This window comes from Erinaceus europaeus, chromosome 6, assembly GCF_950295315.1.
Source record: "Erinaceus europaeus chromosome 6, mEriEur2.1, whole genome shotgun sequence".
In the NCBI taxonomy this organism is placed as follows: Eukaryota; Metazoa; Chordata; class Mammalia; order Eulipotyphla; family Erinaceidae; genus Erinaceus; species Erinaceus europaeus.
The window spans coordinates 45,491,097-45,518,670 of NC_080167.1; the positions used below are offsets into that span (position 1 = coordinate 45,491,097).

A 27,574-nucleotide genomic window follows, 5' to 3' on the forward strand; every position below is an offset into this window, starting at 1 on the left:
CCCCAGGACACGCGCCAGGACTGCGGAGGAAGGTCACCTAAGTCCCCCCCCCCCGGAATTCCTGCTGTGTGGGGGCGGGACGGTGATCTCATAAGGGATCCCTCTGCAACGACCCCGCACGACTGGCCCCTCGGTCCGGTCCAAACTGCTAGCTCACGGTGGTTCCAGACCTCCCCGTGACCTGTTCGGCGGGAGCTGGGGGCTATGGCACCCCTCTCGGGGGACCGGGGATAAACCGGTCATTTGTCCCCCAGCTTCCGGGGGGCGACTGAGTCAACGACTGGAGCCTCAGGGCCAGGGGCGGGAAAGACCGGCCGCGGGAGAAAGAGCAAGGATGGCGGGAGAGCCCAGGGCTGCGGGCGGGCCCGGGCGGCGTCTCTCCGTCCTTTCGCGCACTCGGGAGGGAAGGCGGATGGATGGCGAACCAGCTTAGGCTTCCTATAGGCCCCGCGCTGCCCTGGCAGGGTGTGCAGCGTCTTCAGGGGAGCAGCTGGAGCCTCAGGGCAAGGCAGTCCCTGACCCTGAGGGTTTGGAGGAGACGCAGAGGCCCGGAGCGCCACGGGATCGGCGCACTGGGGAAGCGCAGCCGCAGTGCGCCGGGCCTGGCGGGCAGAGGGTGTGGTCAAGGAAAAAACGTCGTGCGTGTGGGCGGGGCTATATGGGCGTGGTCTCTGATGGGCGGGGCCTTCGGTGAGAGCGGCGCGGCAACGGGTTGGTTGCGGAGACCATCGGGCGTCTGAGAGGTTTCCAGTGGGGTTAGCGAGCATGTTACAAGGGTCTCCCCTGCCCTCGAGGGTGCGGTGTGGGAGACTGAGTACAGCCCCGTGCGGGAGGCGACTTCAGAAACCCAGGGAAAAGGGAAGGTCCGCGCTCAAGCGACCACAGTGGGCCATGCAGGGCCGCGCAGGCAGGGACCGGTGTGGAGGCGCCACGGAAGGTTCTCACCCCGCCAGGCCCGTGGCTGGACGATCCCCGAGGGTGGCGGCATCTTAGCTGAAATGCTGGCCACCTATCTCCACCCTCTCGCCCTTGAGCGGAAGCAGAAATGCTTGTTTCAGGTCCAAGTGATGAGGGTGAGCAATCAGATCTCCCTGCCCACTCACTGCGTATGGCAGTGTGGCCTTTGTGCTAAGCACTTTCCCGTGGGTCCTCAAACAACCTCAAACAAACCCCAGATTCATCATTTTTGCCTTGTAGCATCACTATGATGTACTTAGTGTCTTCCCCCCCCCCCCCCCCAACCAGAGCACTGCTCAGCTCTGGCTTATGGTTTCGGGGGATTGAACCTGAAGCTTTGGAATTTTAGGCATGAAAGACTTTTTGCATAACCACTATGCTATATCCCTTTCCCCCTGTGATATATTTTTTAAAAAACATTTAATTTATTCATGAAAACAGAGGAGAAAGAACCAGACATCACTCCCGGTACATGTGCCACCAGGGACCAAACTCAGGACCTCCTGCTTGAGAGTCCAATGCCCCATCCACTGTGCCATCTCTCGGACCACTCCAGTGATATTTCTTAATCGACTTTTTAAAGTCTACCTGAAATCACAGGCTTGATTTACAATGTTTTACTAATTCATATACAATGCATACATCCTTTTTAAAAAAATATTTATTCCCTTTTGTTGCCTTTGTTGTTTTATTGTTGTAGTTACTAATGTCGTTGTTGGATAGGACAGAGAGAAATGAAAAGAGGAGGGGAAGACAGGGGAAGAGAAAGATAAACATCTGTAGACCTGCTTCACTGCCTGTGAAGCGACTCCCCTGTAGATTTGGAGCCGGGGCTCCAACCGGGATCCTAAAGCTGGTCCTTGGGCTTTGGGCCACCTGCACTTAACCTACTGTGCTATCACCCGACTCCAGTACATCCTTATTTTCTTTCCTCCTATTTGTACAGGGTAGGTGGGAGAGAGGCAAAGAGAAGTAAAATCATTCTGACACACGATGTAGGGGCTGCAACTTAAGGTTTTCTTTGTTATTATTATTTGTCAGATAACTGCTCAGCTCAGACTTACAGTGGGTGCTAGGGATTGAACCTTGGATCTTAGGGTCTCAGACATGAAAGTCATTTTGTATAATCATTATACTATCTCCCTAGCCAGGACTTTATGTTTTGTCTTTCTTTTATTAACTTTTTTTTTTTTAATTAGAACAGAGAGACATTGAGAAGGGAGAAGACGGAGAGAGGACAGACATCTGCAGACCAGCTTCACAGCTCATGAAGCTTCCTCCCTGAAAGTGGGGAGCAAAGGCTTGAACTTGGGTCCTCAAACCACTTGCTCCACCAAGTGTGCCACCACCCTGTGCTGCCCCTAGAACCTTATATTCTAATCACTGACTCCTCCCAGGCCAACAATGCATCTTTAAATGCTCACTACATAGTCACGAGGACTCTTGCAGGTTGTACCTGTTCTTAGCCAAGGTAACTGAGGCTCCTGGAGGTTGGGTTCCACCCACAGTTGAGAGAGGCCAAGCTTGTGCCCTACCCAACCCCCTGAAACCAGACAGTGATTACAAAAGAATGTGCGTGGGGCAGTGATGGGGAAGTGGGGATATACTGAGCTGAGCTCTCACATCTCTGCCATGGCCATGAGGAAATTGCGTCCTAAGGCAGAGTGATTAGTTCAGTACATGGTCTGGCCTACAGGAAGCAACTGAGCTCTGAGCCTATGCCTTTTGGCTTCTCTGCTACAGTGTACTGCTGCTACAGGTTTGGGGTCACTAGTATCTTTCGACCTTTCTCTGCATGTGAATATTGAATTTTGTAGACATGTGAATGTTTTGAGTTATAGTGGTTTAACTCACAGGAACATGTGGCCCAGGAGGTGGCATAGTGGCTAGAGTTTTCGACTTCAAAGTGTCACTAATCGCCTGTTCCACAGTGATGCTCTCTAGTTCTTTCTTGCTAATCTTAAAAATAAAAAAAGAAAAAGAAAAGAAAATGTGGGGGTTGGGCAGTGGCACACCAAGTTAAGTGCACATACATTTTTTAATGTAACGTTCACTATATATAGCCTTATAAAATTGTGTATATAGTGGTCTGGGAGGTGGTGCAGTGGGTAAAGCACTGGACTCTCAAGCATGAGGTCCTGATTTCGATTTCCAGCAGCACATGTACCAGTGATGTCTGATTCATTCTCTTTCCTATCCCTGTCATATATATATATCAGGCCAGGTGGTGGTGCATTTGATTAAGCACACACATAATTCACAAGAACCTGAGTTCAAGCCCTTGTAGGAGGAAAGCTTCATGAGCGGTGGAACAAGACTGTAGGTGTCTAGCCAATAATAAATAAACATAAAACAGACCAACAAGCTAGCTCATCTGGATAGTGTGTTGAACATGACAAGGTGTGAGCCTGGGCACCCACTACACTGGGAGAAGCTTCAGTGCTGTGGTGTCTTTCCCTCTGTCTCTTCAAGTCAACCTAGAATCAACAAAAAAGAATCCAGAAAACCACTTCCTAGCACCCTTGCCACCATTCAAGTCCAAATCCTGCCACACTGAGATTGTTGTATTAGCTTCCCGACTGGTTTCCCCTTCCTGCTGTATCTTCTCATTTTCTGCACAGCATACAGAAAATGATTTCATTAAAACATGAATCAGACCATTTTATCCTTCTGCTCAGTACTCTCCAGAGGCTTTCCTTCTCAGTACCTTACTAGGACTTATACAACCTTGTAGGATTCCTATTTCAAGTTAAGATTTATTGATGAGACAGAGGCAAGGCATCACTCTGGTATAGACTTCATATGCCCAGGTCCAAGACTACGCACTGCACACCACCCCCACCTGTCTGCATGTCCCTGTTTTAACTCAGGTCTCTCGTTTTTTTTTTCCTGCCACTTCAGAGTCCAGTGATTACCTCCTGTACCACTTGATTCAAGACTTTAACTTGTAGCACTGCCTGCGAAGTTAACTTCTCTGCTTTGTCAGTATAACACTGGGAATTAAAGAGCAAGGCCCTAGATTTAGTCTACCTACTGGGTAACACTTTTTAAAAAAATATTTATTTATTCCCTTTTTGTCACCCTTGTTTTATTGTAGTTATTATTGTTGTTGTCATTGCTGGATAGGACAGAGATAAATGGAGAGGAGGGGAAGGCAGAGGGGGAGAGAAAGACACCTGCAGACCTGCTTCACTGACTGTGAAGTGACTCCCCTGCTGGTGGGGAGCTGGGGGCTTGAACCAGGATCTTGCGCTTTGCGCCACGTGCGCTTAACCTGCTGTGCTACAGCCCGACTCCCCTGGGTAACACTTTTTTTCCTTCCACCTCTAGAACTTAACCCTGGCTGCTTTCTTCATATGCAATTGGCTGTGACATCACACACACACACACACACACACACACACAAATAGCTGTTACTGTACTGCTTTGCCATATATTATGCAAGTTTGAGTCTGGCTTCCATTGTATTGAAGGCAGCTTAGGTGCTGTAGTCTCTCTTCTAAGAAACACCAAAGTGTCTCCTCTCATGGCTTTGGACCCAACCCCAATTAACACTTTTCCTGGTAGGGTTATCATGTAACAACTCCACAGCAACTAGGAAGATGATCACCTTAATGACTCAGTCAAGGGGTGAGATCACAATTAAAAGACTATGAGCTGGGAGCTGGGCAGTAGTGCAGCAGGTTAACTGCAGGGTTAACTGCAGGTGGCGCAAAGGGCAAGGACCAGTTTAAGGATCTGGTTCCAGCCCCTCCCCCTCCACTCCCCACCTACAGGGGAGTAGCTTCACAAGTGGTGAAGCAGGTCTGCAGATGTCTGTCTTTCCCTCCTCTCTCCATTTCTCTGTCCTAGCCAACAACATCAATAACAATAACTACAACACTAAAACAAGGGCAACAAAAAAGGGAAAATATTTTTTAAAAATGTTTTTAAAAAAAGGACTATAGGGAGTCGGGCTGTAGCGCAGTGGGTTAAGCGCAGGTGGTGCAAAGCACAAGGACCAGCATAAGGATCCTGGTTTGAGCTCCGGCTCCCTACCTGCAGGGGAGTCGCTTCAAAAGCAGTGAAGCAGATCTGCAGGTGTCTTTCTCTCCTCTCTCTGTCTTCCCCTCCTCTCCATTTCTCTGTCCTATCCAACAACAATGACAATAATAACTACAACAATAAAACAAGGGCAACAAAAGGGAATAAAAAAAAAAGGACTATAAGCCAACATGCTAGTCCTGAGTAGAAAACTAGTTAGTGCATAGACTATGGTATAAGCTCAGTACATTGACAGCTGTGCACAAACGCTGAGACAAATTCGTCTATTTGTGCCATTTCTCAGATGCCAATAGCCAACTATTTTAAAAATGTAATGAAAATATATTCAATGTACTGTATTTTATACCACCTCTGAAAAATGACTATTGATTCAACATTACTTCATAAAGGGAAAACTTCAGACTAAGAGTTAAAAAGACAAAAATTAAACTACAGCAGGCAACATTTCCTAAACTTTTAAAAAAATATTTATTTATTCCCTTTTGTTGCCCTTGTTGTTTTATTGTTGTAGTTATTATTGTTGTCGTAGTTGTTGGATAGGACAGAGAGAAATGGAGAGAGGAGGGGAAGACAGAGAGGGAGAGAAAGATAGACACCTGCAGACCTGCTTCACCGCCTGTGAAGCGACTCCCCTGCAAGTGGGGAGTCAGGGCTCGAACCGGGATCCCCTGCAAGTGGGGAGTCAGGGCTCGAACCGGGATCCTCATGCCGGTCCTTGTGCTTTGCGCCACCTGCGCTTAACCTGCTGTGCTACATACAGCCTGACTCCCAACATTTCCTAAACTTATTGGAGCTATACATCTTCCAGATTAAAAAAAAATTTTTTTATCAGAGCACTGCTCAGCTCTGGATTACAGTGATACAGGGGGTTGAATTTGGGACTTTGGAGCCTCAGGCATGAGCTTCTAAGATTCCGGGTGCATCTGGGTGACAAGTCTAGCAGATGGAGACTTGTCTCAAGTGGCCTCCCCCAGGGCTCTGTTCTGGCTCCTACGCTATTTAATATTTACATCAATGACCTCCCAGAAACTTCTTCAAGGAAGTTCATCTACGCCGATGACATCTGCTGTGCAACTCAGGCATCCAAGTTCGACATCAAGGAAACACTCACGAAAGACATGTCTCTGATATCTGATTGCTGTAAAAAATGGCGACTAATTCCTAGCACTGCAAAAACGGTATCATCTGTTTTCCATCTACACCATGCCTCGGCCTCGCGTGAGCTTAATGTGCAGCTTGACAATACAAGAATCCGGCATGAAGCCCAGCCAGTCTATCTTGGCATTACTCTCGATAGCACCCTGTCATTTCACGAACATCTCGTAAAAACTGCAGCAAAGGTGGGCGCGAGGAATAACATCATTGCAAGACTGGCCAGCTCCTCATGAGGTACGAGCGCTTCCACACTACAATCATCTCTGGCATTATGCTATTCCACTGCAGAATACTGTGCCCCAGTATGGTTCCGTAGCCCCCATGTCCACCTGATCGATTCGAAATTATATTCCTCCGTGAGGATAATTTCTGGAACCATCCATTCCACCCCGGTTCCATGGCTGCCAGTTCTTAGCAGCATCGCCCCGCCAGATATTCGTCGGGATGCGGCATCATCCAAGTTCATTTCCCACGTCTACGCTCGACTGGACCTGCCAATCTACACGGATATCTTCGCCCACCCTGTCCAACGCTTGACGTCTCGTCACCCAATCTGGTCCCCTATGCCTACACTGAACTTCTCTGTTCCAGTCTCTTGGAAACAGAGCTGGCAGTCAGCTGACGTCAAGAACAAACACCTCATCACAGACCCCTGCAAGCGTCAACCCGGCTTTGGCGTAGCACGTTATGATTGGGCCCTCCTCAATCGCTATCGAACAGGCCATGGCCGGTGCGCCGCTATGTTCCATCGCTGGGGAGCCAGAGACGACCCGAACTGCCCCTGCGGCTAGACTATGACCCACATAGTCAACGACTGCCACCTCTCCAGATTCAAAGGAGGTCTCGAAACTTTACATCAGGCTCAACCTGACGCTGTTGACTGGCTACGGAAGGGCAAACGCTAGAAGACCACTATGCTATCTACCTCTGCCCAGTTTTAATTTTCTTAAATGTTTTTTTAACCAGTTAATTAGCTTTGGCTTATGGTGGTGCTGGGGGTTGAGCTTGGGACCCCCGAGCATGAAACTCTTGTGTAACCATTCTGCCATGTCCATTCCCCCACTTTCATAAATCTACCATTTGTCACTTCATACAATTGTGGCCATTAACATATGGCATAGTTGCTTGCAGTAGTTGTATGTTTTACCAGTACTTAAGTAGTTTTTTTTACATTACCTCTAGAGAGGGCAGTCACTCAAATACACAACTAGTTACTGTACAGAGGTGTTCTATAGGTCTTTACAATAATATAGTCCTGAGTTTGTTCTCTGTATATGACAGGGTGCTGGTTTGGTTAATAAAAAAAAACAAAACCGGAGGGGGGGCAGATAGCATAATGGTTATACAAAGACTCATGCCCAAGGCTCCAAAGTCCCAGGTTCAATCCCCGCACCACAAGCCAGAGCTGAGCAGTGCTCTGGTTAAAAAAATTAACAAAAAAACACCTTAAAAGGTCCACTACTCCATTTTTCATTGCAGTGCTAAATAAAACACATCGCTATCAATGCAGACCATCTTTTTCGATAATCCTTTTTATTAGGGGATCGGTGGCTTACAGTAAGCAGTTGTTGATGCATGTGTAAAATTTGTTTTCTTGAACACTGTCACACCCAGCCTAGCTTCTTTACCATCATGTAACAGGACCTGAAGACCTACAGACCTCTTATTCACCAGGCTGGTTGCACTATTATGTTGATGAAGCTTCACACAGTGAGGTTTTTTCGGTACCTATGTCTTTCCCAGCTACAACAGGGACAAACCGGTTTCCAACTCAGATCACATGCAGCGGATACTGACAATGCAGACCATTTTCAAGATGGGTGAGAGAGAAGCACCTTTAAAGTAGCCTGATCTCCAATGCATTGATTTTGGTGTTACTGACATTTTCACTTTATCACCATGAAACAAAGTTTAATATTGATAGATACATTATGTGCAAATTTTAAGCTGTTACCATCTTTCAAATCATCGTTCTCAGATATAATGTGACACTCAAAAACCAAACTCTTTCAAAATTTGGTAATTTAAAGTGAGTTAACTGGGGTAAGTCTGATAATAAAGACCAAAAGCAAGTATAGTTTAATGTATTTTAATAGCAAACTTACAGGAACAGCACAGAAGACAGACAACATTAAAAACATGTACTTGCATGTAGGACAACTCAGTTAGAAAAGTATAGTGAATGGATGGAATCTACTGTATGATAAAAATGCTACAAACACCATTTAGTTGCCATCAATAAGAAATTTACTTGTTTTAAAAAAATCCAAATGCTGGCATTGTCCAGAAAAATTTTAACAGGTTTATTTATAATTGTTATTATAAAGTTGAACTGCTGAAACTTGTTCACTGAAACATTTTGACTTGCAGTAATGCTTTACATGTCCCCGCATTTATATTAAAAATCCACACACAAATGAAAATGGAAAAAACTGCCAATACCTGATTTCTGTCCCCTATTTCCCACTTGCAATTATATACTTAGGTACCTTTGACCCCCATGGAAAAAAAATATCTAACGTTCAGAACTACCAATAACAGGAAGAGATTTTTTTTTTTTTAAAGAATGAAATGTTTCCCATCTTAGTGGATTCTTAAGCACGCTCTCCACGTATGCGGCGTGCTAGCTGGATGTCTTTTGGCATAATTGTTACACGTTTGGCATGGATAGCACACAAGTTGGTGTCTTCAAAAAGGCCTACCAGATAGGCCTCACTTGCCTCCTACAACAGGAATAAAGAAAACAATTGTTAGTAATGTTATTGCCAACAGCTGAATGTCTCTATCAGTTAAAATGAATCAGTTTTAAATTTTTATTACCAAAGCACTGCTCTGTAAACTGCTGTCTGTAAATTCTTTTTTATTAAAAAAAATTTTATTTATTTCCTTTTGTTGTCCTTGTTGTTTTATTGTGGTTATTGTTATTGTTGTTGTCATTGTTGGATAGGACACAGAATTGGAGAAAGGAGGGGAAGACAGAGAGGGGGAGAGAAAGAGACACCGGCAGACCTGCTTCACCACCTGTGAAGCGACTCCCCTGCAGTTGGGGAGCCAGGGCTCAAACCGGGATCCTTCCTCCGGTCCTTGCGCTTTATGCCACCTGTGCTTAACCACTGCGCTACAGCTGACTCCCCAGTCTGTAAATTCTTTAAAACCCTACATTTTAAAACCATGGGAGAAAGCTGAAAGGCAACGTATGAAAAGCCAAGTCTATAATAAACCTTAAATTATACGACTTGGGAGTCGGGGGTAGCTCAGCGGGTTAAGCGCACGTGGCACCAAACGCAAGGACCGGCATAAGGATACCGGTTCGAGCCCCCCGGCTCCCCACCTGCAGGGGAGTTGCTTCACAAGCAGTGAAGCAGGTCTGCAGGTGTCTGTCTTCCCCTCCTCTCCCCTCTCCATTTCTCTCTGTCCTATCCAACAACAACAACAACAAAAATTATACAACTCAAACAGAGCACTTTCTTGTCAGTATAGTTTGTGTGGCTGGGAGAAAATTCCTAGGCTCAATTCCCTCTCACCACCATACGCCAGAGTGGAGCAGTGCTCTGGTAAATAAACTTGTAAAATGAAATGAATCTTGAGTAAAACTTTGCATCTTACTGATCTTCAAAAGATCACAGATGGACAATGGTTCTCTAGTGTTTCTCATAATTCCTACAATTTACTGAAGAAATGATGCTTTACAATACTATAGGTATATAGCTTCACTTTTCCTAAGAAATTAAACATTCATATCCTTACCCAGAAATGTAATTACATATCAACCAAGCTAATGCTCTCTCCTCCCCACTGTACTGCTCATTCTGAATCCTATTTATACTCAAACCATTTGTACATTCGCCTCGACAAATAAAGTGATTTAGACAACTAGTTCCCATCAAGTATTCTGTCATTTCCCACCTTTAAAAATTTTTTTTAAATATTTATTCCTTTTTGTTGCCCTTGTTTTATTGTTGTAGTTATTGTTGTTATTGATGTCATTGTTGGATAGGACAGAAAGAAATCAAGAGAGGAGGGGAAGACAGAGAGGGGGAGAGAAAGATACACACACCTGCAGACCTGCTTCACCGCTTGTGAAGTGACTCCCCTGCAGGTGGCGAGCCGGTGCTGGACTCCGCATTTCCCACCTTTCTTTTCACACCTCAAGTTTTATCATGAGCACTATAGGTCCCAGAACATATATTTAGTCTCACGTGTTGATCTATTTTACCAAGGTTATGTCTTCTCAAGTTGGCACCCTACTCAATGTCTATCGACTTACCCCAAGTTTCATATAGTACTTATGATCTATTAATACTGATCCCTAGGTCTACCAATTCAATGTTAAGTGCTAACTAACTATATGAACTATTAAGATAGGCTCATTAGCTTGTAGTTCAAACTGTCAATTCACCATATCGTTGAATAGTCAGTCTTAAAACATCGACTTCCTCAATTTGAAGTAACCGCTATTGTATTAGTAGTCCAGTCTTCAGCCCTCATGTTAGTGGACCGGGGAGGACTAAATGAGGTCACCTAATTTGGCCTTCATTTCTCTGTCCAAGCTATATTTAAATGACTAGGAGATGGCTCAGCAGCTTAAGTACACAATTTACTGTGAGGGACAGCTCCATGGATGGTGGAGTGGTACTCTGGTACGTACATACCTCTAAGATTACAAAAATTTAAAAAAACTGGGTATGGGGCAAGGGTAGATAGCATAATGGTTATGCAAAGAGACTCTCATGCCTGAGGCTCCAGATGTCCCAAGTTCAATCCCTTGAACCACAATAAGCCAAAGCTGTGCAGTACTCTGGTGTTTCTGTGTCTTTCTCTCTGCATCTCTCTCAAAAATAAAATAAATAAAAAATTTGGGTGAGGAGAGCCATTAGATGACACTTGCATGGATGATGTCCTATTATTCCCAGGTTAGCATTTTAAAAAAGTTGAATGGGCCTTCCCTCACAACTTCTGTCTCTACAAAATAAATAAAGATTTAAAAAAAAGCTGAATGGGGAGTCAGGCGGTAGTGTAGAGGGTTAAGCACACATGGCACAAAGTGCAAGGACTGGGGTAAGGATCCTGGTTCAAGCCCCCGGCTCCCCACCCGCAGGGGAGTTGCTTCACAGGTGGTGAGGCAGGTCTAAAGGTGTCTCTCCCCCTCTGTCTTTCCCATCTCTCTCCATTTCTCTGTCCTATCTAACGACAACATCAATAACAACAATAATAAACAAGGGCAACAAAAGGGAAAATAAATTTAAAAAAAAAGGGGAAATAATAAAAACTTGAATGGGCCATGGTAGGCTGAGTTAAGAGTACATGTCTCAGGCGGTGGTAGACAGCAAAAGAGACTCTCATGCCTGAGGCTCCAAAATTGTAGGTTCAATCCCTTGCACCACCATAAACCAGAGCTGAGCAGCGCTCTGGTTAAAAAAAGTTCAGTATCTTGTATTACCTGCCCAGACTCTTGAGCATGTCTTTATGTGAGGCCCTGGGTTCAATCTCTGGTAAAGCATTCAAGATAATAGGGGGAAAAAAAAAACAGACGGGCACACCCTGTACAGCACACATGCTACTATATATAAGGACCCAAATCCAAGGCCCCAGCCTCCACCTATGGGGGTGGGGAGATACTGCACAAGCAGTGTAGCAACGCTGCAGATGTCTTGGTTTTATTGTTTCCTTCTCAATTTGCTTTTAAATAGGTTTTTAAATACCAAGCACTGATATTTGTCAAATACAAAGAAAACAAAACAATCAAACTAAATAAAGCAAATAAGTTGGAAAAAAAAAAAAAAAAGGCTGGTGTATTGCACCAAAGTAAAAGACTCTGTGGGTGGGGGAGAGTACAGGTCCAAAAAGGATGACAGAGGACCTAGTGGGGGTTGCACTGTTATATGGAAAACTGGGAAATGTTATGCATGTACAAACTACTGTATTTACTGTTGAATGTAAAACATTAATCCCCCAATAAAGAAAAAAATGACCCGAAACCTTGACACATTATCATATGGATAAACCTATAAGCTATTACAATGTACAACTGCACTTCTATGAAGTAGCCAAATTCACGAGACAAAAAGTACAGTGATGGGTTTTAGGAACTGAGAGGAAGTTAATGGGGAGTTAGCAAAAAACAAACAAACAAACAAAAAAGCACAAAACAGCACAACTGTGGGCTGAGTGACAGAGCACTGTTCCTGTTACTATCAGGGGTGGAAGCTTCCCCAAGCGGTGAAAACAGTACTGCTGGTGTCTTTCCACCTCATAAATGAATAATAATAACACTAAAGAAACACAATCAGTATCAGTTGGATGTGGGAGCTGGTGCTCTCATTGTTTGACCAGGTCCCATGTATTTCCAATTCTATTACCAATGTCCCCAACCTCCCTAAACACCAGGGTTAAATCAGTAATTAAAGACTACCGTGTTAACATTTTGATATAATAAAAAAACTAATTTACACCATTTTGGAAATAATGTCTGACTCTTCCACTGTTCAAAAACAATCTTTTTTTGACACAAGGGTATCTTCAAAGTCTCAGGTATTAAGTATTTTCAGTCAATTCTTGATTTGGATTATGATGGGGGAGGGAGATAGCAAAATGTTTTAAAAAAAATATATTTTATTTATTTTCCCTTTTGTTGCCCTTGTTTATTATTGTTGATGTCGCTATTGTTGGATAGGACAGAGAGAAATGGAGAGAGGAGGAGAGCGACACCCGCAGACCTGCCTTATCACTTGTCAAACGACTCCCCTACAGGTGGGGAGCCAGGGGCTTGAACCAGGATCCTTACCCCAGTCCTTGCACTTTGCACCACCTGCACTTAATCCGCTGCACCACCAACCAACTCCCGAAATTTAAATTTTTTAACTTATAATTTATTTATTTATTTATTAATGAGAAAGACAGGAGGCGAGAGAAAGAACCAGACATCATTCTGGTGTATGTGCTGCCTGGAATTGAACTTGGGACCTTATGTTTGAGAGTCTAATGATTTATCTACTGTGCCACCACAAATTTAAATTTTTTTAAGTATGTATTTTTCAGGAGTTGGGTGTAGCGCAGTGGGTTAAGCACACGTGGTGCGAAGCATAAGGACCAGCATAAGCATCCCAGTTCGAGCCCCTGGCTCCCCACCTGCAGGGGAGTCGCTTCACAAGCGTGAAGCAAATCTGCAGGTGTCTCTCCCCATCTGTCTTTCCCTCCTCTCATTTCTCTCTAACAATGACAACATCAGTAACAACAACAACTACAACAATAAAAAAAAGGGGCAACAAAAGGGAAAATAAATATAATTTTTTTTTTTTTAAAGTATGTGGGGCCAGGTGGTGGTGCATTTGGTTGAGCACATGCATTGCAGTGCTCAAGGACCTGGGTTCAAGTCCCTGGTCCCCACCTTCGGGGGAAAGCTTTGCAAGTGGTGAAGCAGTGTTACAGGTATCTCTCTTCCTCTCTTTATCACCTCGTTCTCTCAATTTCCGGCTATTTTTATCAAACAAAAAAAATATAATTAAAAAAAAAAAAACCATTATGCTATCTATCCACCATCTACCCCAAATTTAACTTTTTTTAAAAAAACATTGCCAGTGGGGTTTTCACTGGGGCTCAGCACCTGGTAGCTTTTTGAATAGAAATTTGGAGAAAGATACCTGCAGTACTAATTCGTGAAGCCCTTGGCCTCCCCCCTACCCTACAGGTGGAGTCCAGCTTAAACCTGAGCTTAAACCTAAGTTTACCAACCCCTAATTTCTAAACTGCAATTTTACTGCCAAAAAATAGTGACTCTTAAAATTCCATTTCAATTGCTCTCTTTTTAAAAAATATTTATTTATTCCCTTTTGTTGCTCTTGTTTTATTGTTATTGATGTCATCATTGTTGGATAGGATAAGAGAGAAATGGAGAGAGGAGGGGGAAGACAGAGACACCTGCAGACCTGCTTCACTGCTTGTGAAGCAACTCCCCTGCAGGTGAGGAGCCAGGGGCTTGAACTGGGATCCTTAAGCCAGTCCTTGCACTTTGCGCCATCTGTGCTTAACACGCTGCACTATCGCCTGACTCTCTCAATTGCTCCCTTCTACTTCTACTGGCAAATTCTTCATCTCTAATCTTTAAAAGGATACATACATACATACATACATATATATATATATTTACAGTTGTGCCCATATATGTATGGGCACAAAATAAACACAAAGCAAAAACTCTAATGAAGATTACTTATTCCAATAAAAGCTACTAGTGCTAAATTACTAGAGGCAGAATACAGACCATTTTGATTAAAATAGAATCACGGCAACAAAAACATAGATCTTAAATAACATGTCAGTTAACACAAGTCATCTACCCAGGTTGTTCAGTAATCTCAATTTACAAAGCTCATTCCCTGACACAACTATAAAAATATTGAGTTCTGAAGTAAAGTGTTGTGGCCCTACAATTAAGTAACTAGAAAACAAAATTAGCAGCTTTATATCAATGCTTAAGCAGTTTGTTTTACATATAGTGAAAAATTACTTGCAATTGTAGCAACAAATGAAACAGCACCTGAAGATGATTAAAACAAAATAAAGTTGTAAGTAGCAGCAATGAAAGATTTAAGTAGTTTGAAATTTCAGTAATTTCAATTTACTGAGAACTTAATGGATGCTCACTCCTTGAATCCACCAATCAAATTAAGTTTAGACTAACCATAGAAACAGCTCAGCCAATTAGACTTCAGTGCTGAACCCACCTATCAAATCTCCCTCACATATAAAGCAAAAGCTTGGCACAGCAACAGCAGTTTAAAAAATCCTCCAATGGAGCACAGATCAGACTCTATCTCCCCCTACAGAGATTCTGGTGCTGGTCTGTAGTGGTGCCTACCAATCCACATTTAATCACCTACAACCCTGGATTCTGATGGAAACAGTAGCAAGTAAACACAACATAAAAAGCCCACTTAGTAAGTGATGTTTATTAGATCAGGATTCCTTAGCAAGTATCTTGACTGTGAGCTTTACTTTTGGCACATATGTTAGTATGTCAAATACTTTAAACCATAAACCAACAGCAACAACTCTCAACACACTGATACCTAGAGCTAAGATTAAGTTCAATACAGACTGTTTAAGTGAGAAACTATCAAACATCCCTATACATGGCCAATGTCATCTTTAAACACACCCTTTCTAGACCAACCTAATATGAATTCGCCATTTTTTAAAATCTCATCACAATTTTTCTTTTAGAAGCTTAAAAAATCTCCTCCCTGTAGGCAGGGACCTGGGGCTTGAACCCTGGGCCTCTACTTGCTGGGTAAGGTGTGCACCTTATTGTGCTCAGCCCAACAAATAAAACCAACCCTTTTTTAGTGCAATGCTACAGCAGAATGTGAACTTGGGAGTCCAATTGGTTCAAATGACTCTGTAACCCAAATGACTTCAAACTGGATTTTTGTGCACACAACCACAAGTGACTAAACCTTTCTGATCTCAGTAGTGAACTACAACGATCTCCTACCTCATTGGCTTACAATAACTAAGTCATACAGATATGTGCAAGGCTTTAACATTGTTCCCGGCATAACAGAAACATCAGCTCTCCCACCCTCCATTTTACCTGCAAAGCACCAATAGCTGCACTCTGGAAGCGCAGATCTGTTTTGAAGTCCTGCGCAATCTCCCGCACCAGACGTTGAAATGGGAGTTTACGAATCAGAAGTTCAGTGGACTTCTGATAACGTCTAATTTCACGCAGTGCCACAGTACCAGGCCTTGGGTGGGATGAAGAAAAAAAATTAAGGTGAACAATCAACTTAAAAAAAATTAACCACCCAACTATTATTCAGCTTCTATATAAAATTTCACTTATGAGTTTATCATCTCAACATTCAAAAAGTCTAGCACGTAAGTATTTAACAATACCTTGGAACCATAACCATGACATTAGCTTACCGGCAGGTAATTTTTTTAAAACAAGTTTTAATTTTTAAAAATTCTTTACTTGCTTATTGGATAGAGATAGCCATACACTGAGGAGGGAGACAGAGGGGCAGAGATACACCTGCAGCTCTGCTTCACCCCTATTGAAGCTTTTCCCCTACAGGTGGGGGCTGGGGGATTGAACCCAGATCCTTGTGTATTGTGACATGCAGGCTCAACCAGGTGCACCACCACTTGGCTCCCCTGGCAGCTATTATCAATGTTTCATTTATTTTAATCTTTCAACATACATTGTTACTAACTTGTTATTATTACACTTGGGAAGGTATCAGGCTACTAGTAAGTCATGGTGGTTCACTCTTCAACTTGCCATTACTCCTCACTAACTTAAAAAAAAATTTTTTTTTATAAACAGCAAGGGCAACAAAAGGGAATAAATAAATTAATTAAAAAAATTAAAAAAAAATTTTTTAATTAACCAGAGCACTGCTCAGCTCTGGCTTATGTTGGTGCAAGTGATTGAACCTGAACTTCGGAGCCTCAGGCAGTTTGTTTGCATAATCATTATGCTATCTACCCCCACCCCTCACTCACTTTCAACTCTGAAAATCTCACCAACACAATCTAGTCCTCATGAATGGCTGAATGTGATCATCATTATGGAGTTTTACCAAGTAACTGTAAGGCAGAAATTTACCTCAATTTTGACTGATTTCACTCAGTAAGTGAGCTTTCCCTTAGTTAACTAAGACTGCAGGGCCTACCAATTGCAGACAACTTCTGCCCTCTAATGGTAGAAGCCCACAACAGTGCTCAGGGCAGTTAAAAAGGCTACGTGCCAACAGAGGGAAACAAACCAAACCACATTAATGAAGGACAATTAACTTTAGTAAAACAAAATGTCTAAATTTGATAGTGCTGTCACTTTACCAAAAGCAAGGTCATCCTAAAAAATATTTTAAAAATCATGACTTGACAGCTAAGTACCTACCCCATTAATTACTAGTGATGCACTAGGTTTCTCCTGTGGGTTATGGGTAAGATTATGGCTTCAAAATCAAATAAGTTCCCAACGAAACACTAAATTTTATGCATTATTCCCATACATTAATATTTTTTAAAAAGCGAGCGAACAAGATAGAGAAAAAGATAAAAACAAAAAACCACGGTTCTCTGAAGACAAAGTTGGATTAGACACCGCGGCTACTTGTGGAGCCGGCCCACTCCCGCAGTACCTGTAACGATGAGGCTTCTTCACCCCTCCAGTGGAGGGCGCACTCTTGCGAGCGGCTTTTGTAGCCAGCTGCTTCCTCGGTGCTTTACCACCGGTCGATTTGCGGGCGGTCTGCTTTGTACGAGCCATGGTAGAGAGAGCTCCTTACTTACCTACCAGCATTAAAAAAAAAAAAAAATCATATGTAACTACCAAAGATACAAGTTTCCCTGCCTGCCACCTGCCCCCCGGGGGGTGGGGAAACGACGGTCCCTACACCAACATTCATAATAATGTCCAAAATGTTATGTAATTTCAAAGGGTGCACATCCCGCCTGTCCCCCAAGCACCCGACTTTGACCTGAGCAGCACCAACACCATCCCCAAGATGCTCAACCTGAGCGACCAACGGTAAAACTCAACAACAAAAAGACCCCCCCCCAAGAGCCTTGGCTTAAAAATTCCCCTAAATCCAAGTAAACAGTCGACCCACGAACAAGTCTAAAGAACCGAGCCGCCGACCAGAAAGGCCGAATCAAATTGCAGTGCCGCCCCCCCCCCATAAAAATCATAATTAGCACCCCCCGCCCCCGCGTGTTAATAGATTTTGGTAAATGTCTCAAAACATTCCCGGCTCTGCATCTTTCGGGTGATGTTGACAAAAAAAGCAGCTTGGCCGGAAAAACAGACGAGCTTCCTACAAAGCGCCGTCCTCGCAGGGACGGAATAATAATAATAAATTGTAGTGCCCGCACCCAGGCTCTAATTAACGCCGGAGCCCGGCGCCTGGTCCACCCCGGCGCCACATAAACTTTTGGTTTCGCCTCCTCGGGCCCCCCGGGCGCGGGGTCCCCGCCAGCCCGCCCGGCGCACCCGCAAACAGGGCTCCCGGAGCAGAACAAAATGGAAACAATCGGCCCGCGCCCCCCACTCCCTTCCGAAGACACACACACACAAAAAAAACACCCTGAGACCCCCCCTGCCACGTGCCGCCCTCCGGAAAATGCAAAAGTTTTTTTTTTTTTTTTTTTGCATTTCAAATGCATCAAGTTTCCGCTTCTCCAAAAAAGGAGACCCGAATCCACCTCTTTAGTGAGAGGAGGGGAAAAAAAATCTCTTCGGTTTTTTTCGAAATGGGAAAGAAAGCGAGAGAGAAATGGGGGGGAAATATGGTCGGTGACCAGAGAGGAGAGACAAGATGGTGAAGCTCAGCAACAACTGTGGGGAGGCAGAGAAAGAGCGAGTTCACCCCGGGTGGGAAGCGCCGCCGATTTCCACCCCTTTCCCGCCCGCAAACTGGGGGCCGGGGGCCGGGGGCGGTGGGGAAGGGGCCCGCGCGGGTCCTGGTGAAGGTCTGGGGTCCCGGGAAGGGGCGGCGGGCGGGATTTCACCAAGAAAGAGGAGCCCGAGGCGCGGGGAGGAAGAACAGGCTCGGCGCCGCGGAGGTTGCTGCTGTGGGGCTGAGGCGGCGAGACGGGAAGCCGCCGCCTGAGGGGAGAGGGGAAACTCGCGCTCTCGCCTCAATTTCTGGGCCAAAAAGTTTGTGGGGTGAGCCCGAGGGGCTGCGGGCTCCCTCCCGATACTGTCGGGGCCCGGCCCGCAGCTGCCGGTCAGTGGGGCTCGGTTCCGAGAAAGCGGGCAGACCGGGAAACTTACCCCCCCCTCCTCCTTCAGCTGGAGCTAGGCGAGCGAGAGGCGGCGCTGGCGTTAGAGAGCGACGGCTGCGCGACGGCGGCTGCGAACACAATTGAAAGATGGCTGACACCGAGGCTATCCCCCAACACACGTAGCCCCGCCCCCGCGCCGCGCGCCAGCCAATCACACACAATGGAGGGAAGGCTCGGCCCCGCCCCTCCGCTGCCCGCGCGCCCCGCCTCCTCCCCTCCCCCCGCGCGCCCGTTTGCTGGCGCGCGCTCGTCCCTCCCCCGCGCGCCGCCTGCTCCCTCCTCCCGGTCGCCTCGCGCCGTGTGTGTACAAACACAAAAGACATGCCGAGGGGCGGCTGCCTCCTGCCGCCTTGGCTGTCCGCCTATCCCCGGCTCACTCCTGCTCCCAGGCCCCGTACTCCCACCCCGCGTCGCTCACACATATCAGCGGACCCGCCGAGCCCGGTTTGGGTGGCTGTGGGGGGACGGGCAGGCGGGCAAACGCCCAGCCTGTAGGCGGCTGGGACGAGCGGGGAGGGGGAGGGGAGAGGGCACCCCGCGCGCCCCCGCGAAGCCCCAGCGCGCGCCCCCGAGGCGCCCCGGGAGCTGTGGGGGCGGGGAGGCGGTAGCGGCCGGCCCGGTCGCCTCGCCCCAGTTGAAAACACCCGCCTGTGAACAGGAAGCTTGTAAAACGCCTCTGGTCCCGGGCCCACCGGGGCAGCTGGCGGCTCGAGTTGGCCGACCTCTCCGGCCAGGTGCGGCCGGCAACCGGCGGACAACTTTATCCGCTCCGGCGGCGGGCAGTGCGCGCGGGACCCAGGCGCCGGGGCTTGCAGGTGGCGGATCCTGGGCCCGGGCCCCCGGGCTTCCTGTCCTCCCTGGCCGGGGTGTCTGATGCAAGATGGCTGTATTTCGTAAGCCTCTGAGAAAAATAAATAAATAAATAAAGACAATGTATGGAACACACAGCAAACTGCATCAGCGCCTGCCGACCGGTCCAGGCAGCTTGTCCTCCCAGCCAGCTGGATATTTGAACCTTTTCGGGCGTCGGTACGATTGCAGAGGAAGGAGGGTCATCAGAAGCTGGCAGCAGCGTCTGCATAGTTAAGATGCGGCGGGAAAACAGCAGAACTGAAATGAGCGGGGACCGTGCCATTTACTCGCGCGCCACTCACTTTCCGGTCGCATTGCAAACAGACTTCGCGGCTGTAAGTTTGCCCGCATCTGCTGTCAGTTCATTGGCTTCAGAATCAGTGAACCATCCTTGAGTTGGTTTTGGCAGGGCTGCACAACGGTGTGTCAAGGTTTTCAACGCAAGTGCCGTGCTGACATCCCACGGGGTAGCGACGGGTGTGGATTTAAGGGGAGGAGGATGCTAATGACTATAATTTGGAGATTTTAGAAAGCATTTTGGCTTTAAACATTATCTTAAGCTGGGTGTATGGAAAATGGATAGTAGTGAGGGAATAGATTTGCCCAAGGTCATTTAAGTGAGGGCCTGACCCAAGAGAAAACAAACAAACAAACAAACAAAATCCAGGCCTCCTGTTTCATTATTTTTTAATGAACTTTAAGTGTTGGTGGTTGAACACAGCAATCTGCGAGCCTCTCCTAAAAGCACATATGCGATCAAACCCAAGCTGATTTGCCAGCTAAAAATTCCTATAATTCAGGCCAAGTGTGTGCTTTTGTATCTTTTGCTTTCAAGATACCAAACTATTTTTTGTTAGTTTATCTAGAGGGGGCACTTCTACATTAATTACATTAATTATATCCTAAGGGAGGGAAAAACTTTTAGGTGGAATCGTTATCCTGGATTACCAGAATCAACTCATCCTACCATCTGTAAAATGGAAATAATATTTACCTGTGTGAAATAGGTCCCAAGTTCTTGTTTTCGGAGTACTTAAGCACCTGTGAAGGTGTTTAGTTACTTACCTAATTGGCTTTAAGTAATTTTCTCTCTGGGGATGGAATATGGAGTGCCAGCTATGTGCTGGGCACAGTTTTGGGGGTTGGCATTATCTAATGAACACATGCAACGATGGGGGTGGGGGAACAGCTCTGTCTTGCATAGGGAAATAGCTGTCGGAGGGAAGGGATTTAGGAGCCCCAAGAAGGGCAAAAACTAGCTGAAGAGAGACAGAAGCTGCAGATCATAAGGAAGGAGATACCAGGGCAAATAGGACTCAAAAGGGCCAATCCTGTATTGGCTCTGCTTAAAGAATTCTAGGATGTGGCTTCAAATTTTGGAAGAGCATTAAAAAAGGAAAAAAAAAAACCAAAAAACAAAAAAGCCCGGGCAGTGGTGCACCTAAAAGTTCACACGTTACCAATGTGCAAGGACCAAGGTTCAAGTCCCCCCAGCTTACACCTGCAGGGGGGAAGGCTCACAAGTGAAGGTGTCCCTTTCACCTTCTCTATCGCCCATCTCATTTTCTCTGTTTCAAAAGGGGGGAGGGAGTGGCCACCAGGAGTAGTAGAAATGTGCAGGTACCAAGCTTCAGTAACTCTAGTGTCAATTAAAAAACAAAACAAGGTCTGGGGAGACAGTATGCTAAAAGGCTTTCCTCCCCGAGGCTCTGAGCTCCTAGGTTTAGTACCCAATCCTACAGTAAGCCAGAGTTGAGCAGTACTTTGGTTTTTCCCTCTCTATCTCTCATTAAAAATAGGGAAGGGAGTCAGGCGGTAGCGCAGCGGGTTAAGTGCATGTGGCATAAAGCGCAAGGACCGGCATAAGGATCCTGGTTTGAGCCCCCACTCCCCACCTGAAAGGGAGGCGCTTCACAGGCGGTGAAGCAGGTCTCCAGGTGTCTATTTTCTCTCCCCCTCTGTCTTCCCCTCCTCTCTCTATTTCTCTCTGTCCTATCCAACAACGACGACATCTATAACAACTACAACAATATATCAGCAAGGGCAACAAAAGGGAATAAATAAATATATATTAAAAATTAAATAAAATAGGGAGTCGGGCGGTAGCGCAGCAGGTTAAGCGTGCACTTGGTGCAAAGCGCAAGGATTCCGGTTGGAGTCCCTGGCTCCAACCTACGGGGGCATCGCTTCACAAGTGGCAAAGTAGGTCTGCAGGTGTCTTTCTTTTTCTTCCTTTTTTAAAAATATTTTATTTATTTATGAGAAACATAACTCTGGCATATGTGTCGAACTCAGGACCTCATGCTTGAGAGTCCAAAGTTTTATCACTGCACCACCTCGGGGACCACTGAGGTGTCTTTCTTTCTCTCCCACTCTCTGTCTTCCCCTCCTTTCTTTATTTCTCTCTGTCCTATCCAACAACGATGAGAACAATAATAACTACAACAATAAAACAATAAGGGCAACAAAAGGGAATAAATAAATATTTAAAAAATACCATAAAAAAGAACCACAATAATGATAGAAACAAGGGCAACAAAAAAGGAAAATAAGATACTAAAAAAAAGAAAAGGAAAATAAAATTAAAGACAACAACAGGGAGTTGGGCGGTGGCGCGGCAGGTTAAGCGCACGTGGCACAAAGCACAAGGACCAGCATAAGGATCCTGGTTTCAGCCCCCCGCTCCCCACCTGCAGGGGAGTCACTTCACAAGTGGTGAAGCAGGTCTGCAAGTGTCTCTCTTTCTCTCCCCCTCTCTGTCTTCCCCTCCTTTCTCCATTTCTCTCTGTCCTATCCAACAACAATGACATCAATAACCACAACAATGTTAAATATCAAGGGCAACAAAAGGGAAAATAAAATAAAGCTTTGAAAAAAAAATGAAAACAGCAACACAAAAGCAACACTTGCTGTCACTGGGGAAAACAATTTTTTTTGAAAAGTGGGGGGCCGGGCAGTAGCGTCACAGGTTAAGCACAGGTGGCGCAAAGCGCAAGGACCAGCAAGGATCAGGGTTGGAGCCCCAGCTCCCCACCTATAGGGGAGTGGTCTCACAAGAAGTGAAGCATGTCTGCAGGTGTCTATCTTTCTCTCTCCCTCTCTGTCTTTCTCTCCTCTTTTGATTTCTCTCTGTTCTACCTAACAACAATGACAGCAATAACAACAACGATAAACAACAAGGGCAACAAAAGGGAAATAATAATCTCCAGGAGCAGTGAATTCATAGTGCAGACACTGAGTCCTGGTGATAACCCAGGAGGCAAAAAAAAAAAAAAAAAAAAAGTGGTTTGAGAGTTGAGAGGTGGTGTGGTGGATAAAGCACTGGACACTCAAGCATAAGGTCCTGAGTTCAATCCCCAGCAGCACATGAATCAGAATGATGTCTAGTTTTTTTTTTTTCAAATAAAAAATACGAAATGCTTCACGAATTGCATGATGTCTAGTTCTCTCCTATCTTATGAATGAAAACTTTAAAACAACAGCAACAACAAATTAGATGAGTAAAAGCTTAAAAATATTTATTACTTTTATTGTATTATTATTATTTCTACCAGGTTCTGCTCAACAGTGCCAGGACTTAAACCTGGGACCTTAGAGCCACTATGCTATCTCCCTAGCCCAGTTTTTATTGTATTTTACTTAAAATTTTATTAACAAGAAAGATAGGAGGAGAGAAAGAACCAGACATCACTGTGGTACATGTGCTACCGGGGTTTGAACTCAGGAATTCATGCTTGAAAGTCTAATGCTTTATCCACTGCATGACTTCTTGGACCACTCTAGTCCAGTTTTTGTTTTATTATTTATTTATAAAAAGGAAACATTGACAAAACCATAGGATAAGAAGGGTACAACTCCATACAATTCCCACCACAGAACTCTGTATCCCATCCCCTCCCCTGATAGCTTTCCTATTCTTTAACCCTCTGGGAGTATGGACCCAAGGTCATTGTGGGATGCAGAAGGTGGAAGGTCTGGCTTCTTTAATTGCTTCCCCACTGAACATAGGCATTGACAGGTTGATCCATACTCCTAGGCTGCCTCTCTCTTTCCCTAGTGGGGCAGGGTTCTGGGGAATCGGAGCTCTAGGACACATTGGTGAGGTCGTCTGTCTAGGGATGTCTGGTTGGCATCATGCTAGCATCTGGAACCTGGTTGCTGAAAAAGAGTTAACATATAAAGCCCAAAAAAGTTTTTGACTAATCATGAACCTAAAGGCTGGAGTAGTGCAGATGAAGAGTGCGGTGTGTGTGTGTGTGTGTGTGTGTGTGTGTCTCTGTTCTGTAGATAGCTAGTAGGCATATTTTAGTTATATTCCAAAGGGCCTGTGGCTATACTAGTTTTTTTTTTTCTCTCCCCTGAGCCTGTAATCTGATATGCAGGTGGATCCGAGTTATTGTCTGGGGAGATGATATCATGGCTGGAAAAAGGACCAGAAAGCTGGATCAGGGGAGTCGGGCTGTAGTGCAGTGGGCTAAGCGCAGGTGGCGCAAAGCACAAGGACTGGCATAAGGATCCCAGTTCGAACCCTGGCTCCCCACCTGCAGGGGAGTCGCTTCACAGGCGGTGAAGCAGGTCTGCAGGTGTCTATCTTTCTCTCCTCTCTGTCTTCCCCTCCCTCTCTCCATTTCTCTCTGTCCTATCCAACAATGACAACAACAATAATAACTACAACAATAAAACAACAAGGGCAACAAAAGGGAATAAATAAATAAAATAAATATAAAAAAATATATTAAAAAAAAAAAGAAAGCTGGATCAGGGAAGAGAGTAGCTCCAAATGTGGGGAAGGTGTATAAATATTGTTGACTATAAACCCCATCAATTTGATGTGATCTGGAGCCCATATTCAGCTTAGGAACCTATGTGACCTCTGCGTCCCTGTAGATCTGAGCTCACATTCAGTGGTCATGAGTAGGAACATTCCAAGCTGCCCCAATATCAGGACCCATCTTCCTCAGGTGTAGCATAGATTATGTTGTCCAGACTCCCTTCAGAGGATGGAACATTCTCTACCATTGTTGATCCAAATTGAGGGCAAGGTCCTATGGGGGCCCACAAAGGGGTTTGTTTTGTTGTTCCTGATAGAGATGACCGGTAACAATGGAGAGAGGGATTTATTCGAGGTCTAGGCCCATCAAGTCTGTTTGGGAATTTCAGGACTCCCCGAATAGGACCCCAGCTGATGGGGTGGCCTGATAGTGACTAAAGAGTCATCATTAAAGTATGCCAGTTTCTTGCCCTTATTCACCTTTTGCAGTCCTTGCTTTGATAAGGATTGCTTGGGAGTGAGTGAGAGAACTGTAAGAGGAAGTAGGTGAGGAGGGTATCTAAGTACACACTATTCCATTATGAACTTCATAGTGATTCACTGTAGACTACTGTGTGCTTCTGCTTTCAGGTATATATTTTGCCCTAATTCATGGGTACATATGAACATATGCCCTATCTCATGGGACCTAGTCTATATCTAGTTTTTGGGACTTTGTTGGGAAGTGAACCACCTGGAATGGAATTAGAGAATACTATGAAAGGAAAGGTGTCACCTGAGTAATGAGGCTGAAGGGTTGACATTCCACACCTGACGTCTCTGGACACAGTCTGAAGTGAAGCATGCTGAGGTGGTACTCGTTGCATTGATTAGGTGGGATCAGCAGATGCAATATCATTATATCATTTGGTATGAATTGAGAGAAGCATGCAGGAAACTGAGCCCTACTCTAGAGGCTCTAGGACTGGGGAAATATAGGCTCTACAGAGGAAGCTGGAGGTTCCTGCTGTCTTAGGGTTTAAGAAGGCAATAGATAGTTATTGCTATAATTAAATTATTTGGCAATTGGGTTAACTTTGAAATATCCCTTTGTTAGGATTTGCTGTATCATACACAACATCTTGATATTATTTGTATATAGCTGTGCCACTGGTTGCTTCTGTTCTCCATGATCTAAGCTTTTTAAGAGAGTCAACATATCAAAGACTCAGCCTATGGTCTGTGCATTAAAAAGTTTGAGACGGGCAGGGGTAGATAGCCTAGTGGTTATGCAAACTGGCTGTCATGCCTGAGGCTTCGAAGTCCCAGGTTCAATCCCCTGCACCACCATAAACCAAAGATGATCAGTGCTCTGGTAAAAACAAACAAACAAACAAAAGTTTGAGACATGGGGATTGGGTGATAGTGCAGTGGGTTAAGCACAGGTGGCACAAAGTGCAAGGACCAGAGTAAGGATCCGCGTAAGGATCCCGGTTTAAGCCCCGGCTCCCCACCTTCGGGGAAGTCACTTCACAGGCAATGAAGCAGTTCTGCAGGTGTCTTTCTCTCCTCCTCTCTGTCTTCCCCTATTCTCTCCATTTCTCTCTGTCCTATCTAACAATGAATGACATCATCAACAACAATAATAACCATGACAAGGCTACAACAATAACCATGACAAGGCTACAAAAACAAGGGCAACAAAAGGAGGAAAAAAATGGCCTCCAGGAGCCGTGGATTCATGATGTAGGCACTGAGCCCCAGCAATAACCCTGGAGGCAGAAAAAAAAAAGTTTGAGACATTCAATCAATTATCCCCTCTCATATTAATTAAATAGTGATTTATATGACTACAAATTAATAGGAGTGTACATAAACACCATTTCCACCACCAAAAGACTGTATCCCATCCCACCCACCCCCATCCCTCTACCCCCTTGCCCACCCCATGAAGCCAAACATACACCCTCACCCTTAACCCAGGGTTTTTACTTTGGTGCCCTACTCCAAATTCAGTCAAATCCTGCTTTTAGTTTCCCTCTCTGTTCTTTTTTCTCAACTTCTGTTTATGAGTGGGATCATCCCATACTCGTCTTTATCTTTCTGACTTAGCTCACTTAACATAATTCCTTCTAGCTCCATCCAAGATGGGTCAGAAAAAGTGGGTTCATTGTTCTTAACAGCTGCATAGTATTCCATTGTGTATATATACCACAGCTTTCTCAGCCACTCATCTGCTGTTGGGCACCTGGGTTGCTTCCAGGTTTTAGCTATTACAAATTGTGCTGCTATGAACATAGACATACACAGATCTTTTTGGTTGGGTGTTATGGAGTCCTTGGAGTTTATTCCTAGGAGAGAAATTACTGGGTCATATGGGAGGTCCATGTCTAGCCTTGTGAGAGTTCTCCAGACTGCTCTCCACAGATTTGGACCAATTTACATTCCCACCAGCAGAGCAGAAGGGTTCCTTTGTCCCCACAGCCTCTCCGGCATTTGTTGCTGCTGTCCTTTTTGATGCTGTGCCATTCTCACAGGGGTGAGGTGGTATCTCAATGTTGTCTTTATTTGCATTTCTCTGACAATCAGTGACCTGGGGCAATTTTTCATATGTTTGTTAGGCTTTTGTATCTCTTCTATAGTGAATGTTCTGTTCATATCCTCTGCCCATTTTTGGATGGGGTCATTTGCTTTTTTGTTGCTAAGTTTGCCGAGCTCTTTGTATATTTTGGTTATTAGTCTCTTGTCTGATTTATGGCATGTGAAGATTTTCTCCCATTCTGTGAGGGGGTCTCTTTGTGTGATAGTTTCTTTCTTTCTCTCTCTCTCTCTCTTTTTTTTTTTTTAAAGATTTTATTTATCTATTAATGAGAAGATAGGAGGAGAGAGAAAGAACCAGACACACTCTGGCACATGTGCTGCGGGGATCGAACTCAGGACCTCATGCTTGAGAATGCAAAGCTTTATCACTGCGCCACCTCCTGGACCACTGTGTGATAGTTTCTTTGGCTGTGCAGAAGC

The 27,574-nt window shown here is 45.1% G+C and overlaps 1 protein-coding gene and 1 long non-coding RNA gene across 3 annotated transcripts; both read right to left on the minus strand.

Moving 5' to 3' along the window:
- Nucleotides 1-8,229: 8,229 nt before the first annotated feature.
- LOC103123778 (histone H3.3A) lies at nt 8,230-19,019 on the minus strand. 2 transcript variants are annotated; one of them, XM_060192118.1, is made up of 4 exons: nt 18,942-19,019; nt 17,307-17,456; nt 15,749-15,902; nt 8,230-8,879 (listed from the first exon to the last, which is right to left on the minus strand). In XM_060192118.1, the coding sequence occupies exons 2-4, from the start codon at nt 17,432-17,434 to the stop codon at nt 8,751-8,753; spliced, it is 411 nt and encodes a 136-aa protein (XP_060048101.1). In that variant the 5' UTR covers nt 17,435-17,456; nt 18,942-19,019; the 3' UTR covers nt 8,230-8,750. The 2 variants fall into 2 exon arrangements, with proteins under 2 accessions (XP_060048101.1, XP_007534516.1); XM_007534454.3 differs by lacking the exon at nt 18,942-19,019 and having other exon boundaries at nt 17,307-17,476.
- On the minus strand, nt 13,723-15,741 carry LOC132538916 (uncharacterized). The gene is made up of 2 exons (XR_009550234.1): nt 14,340-15,741; nt 13,723-14,254 (listed from the first exon to the last, which is right to left on the minus strand). It is a non-coding gene; the product is annotated as an uncharacterized LOC132538916 (long non-coding RNA).
- Nucleotides 19,020-27,574: the final 8,555 nt, after the last annotated feature.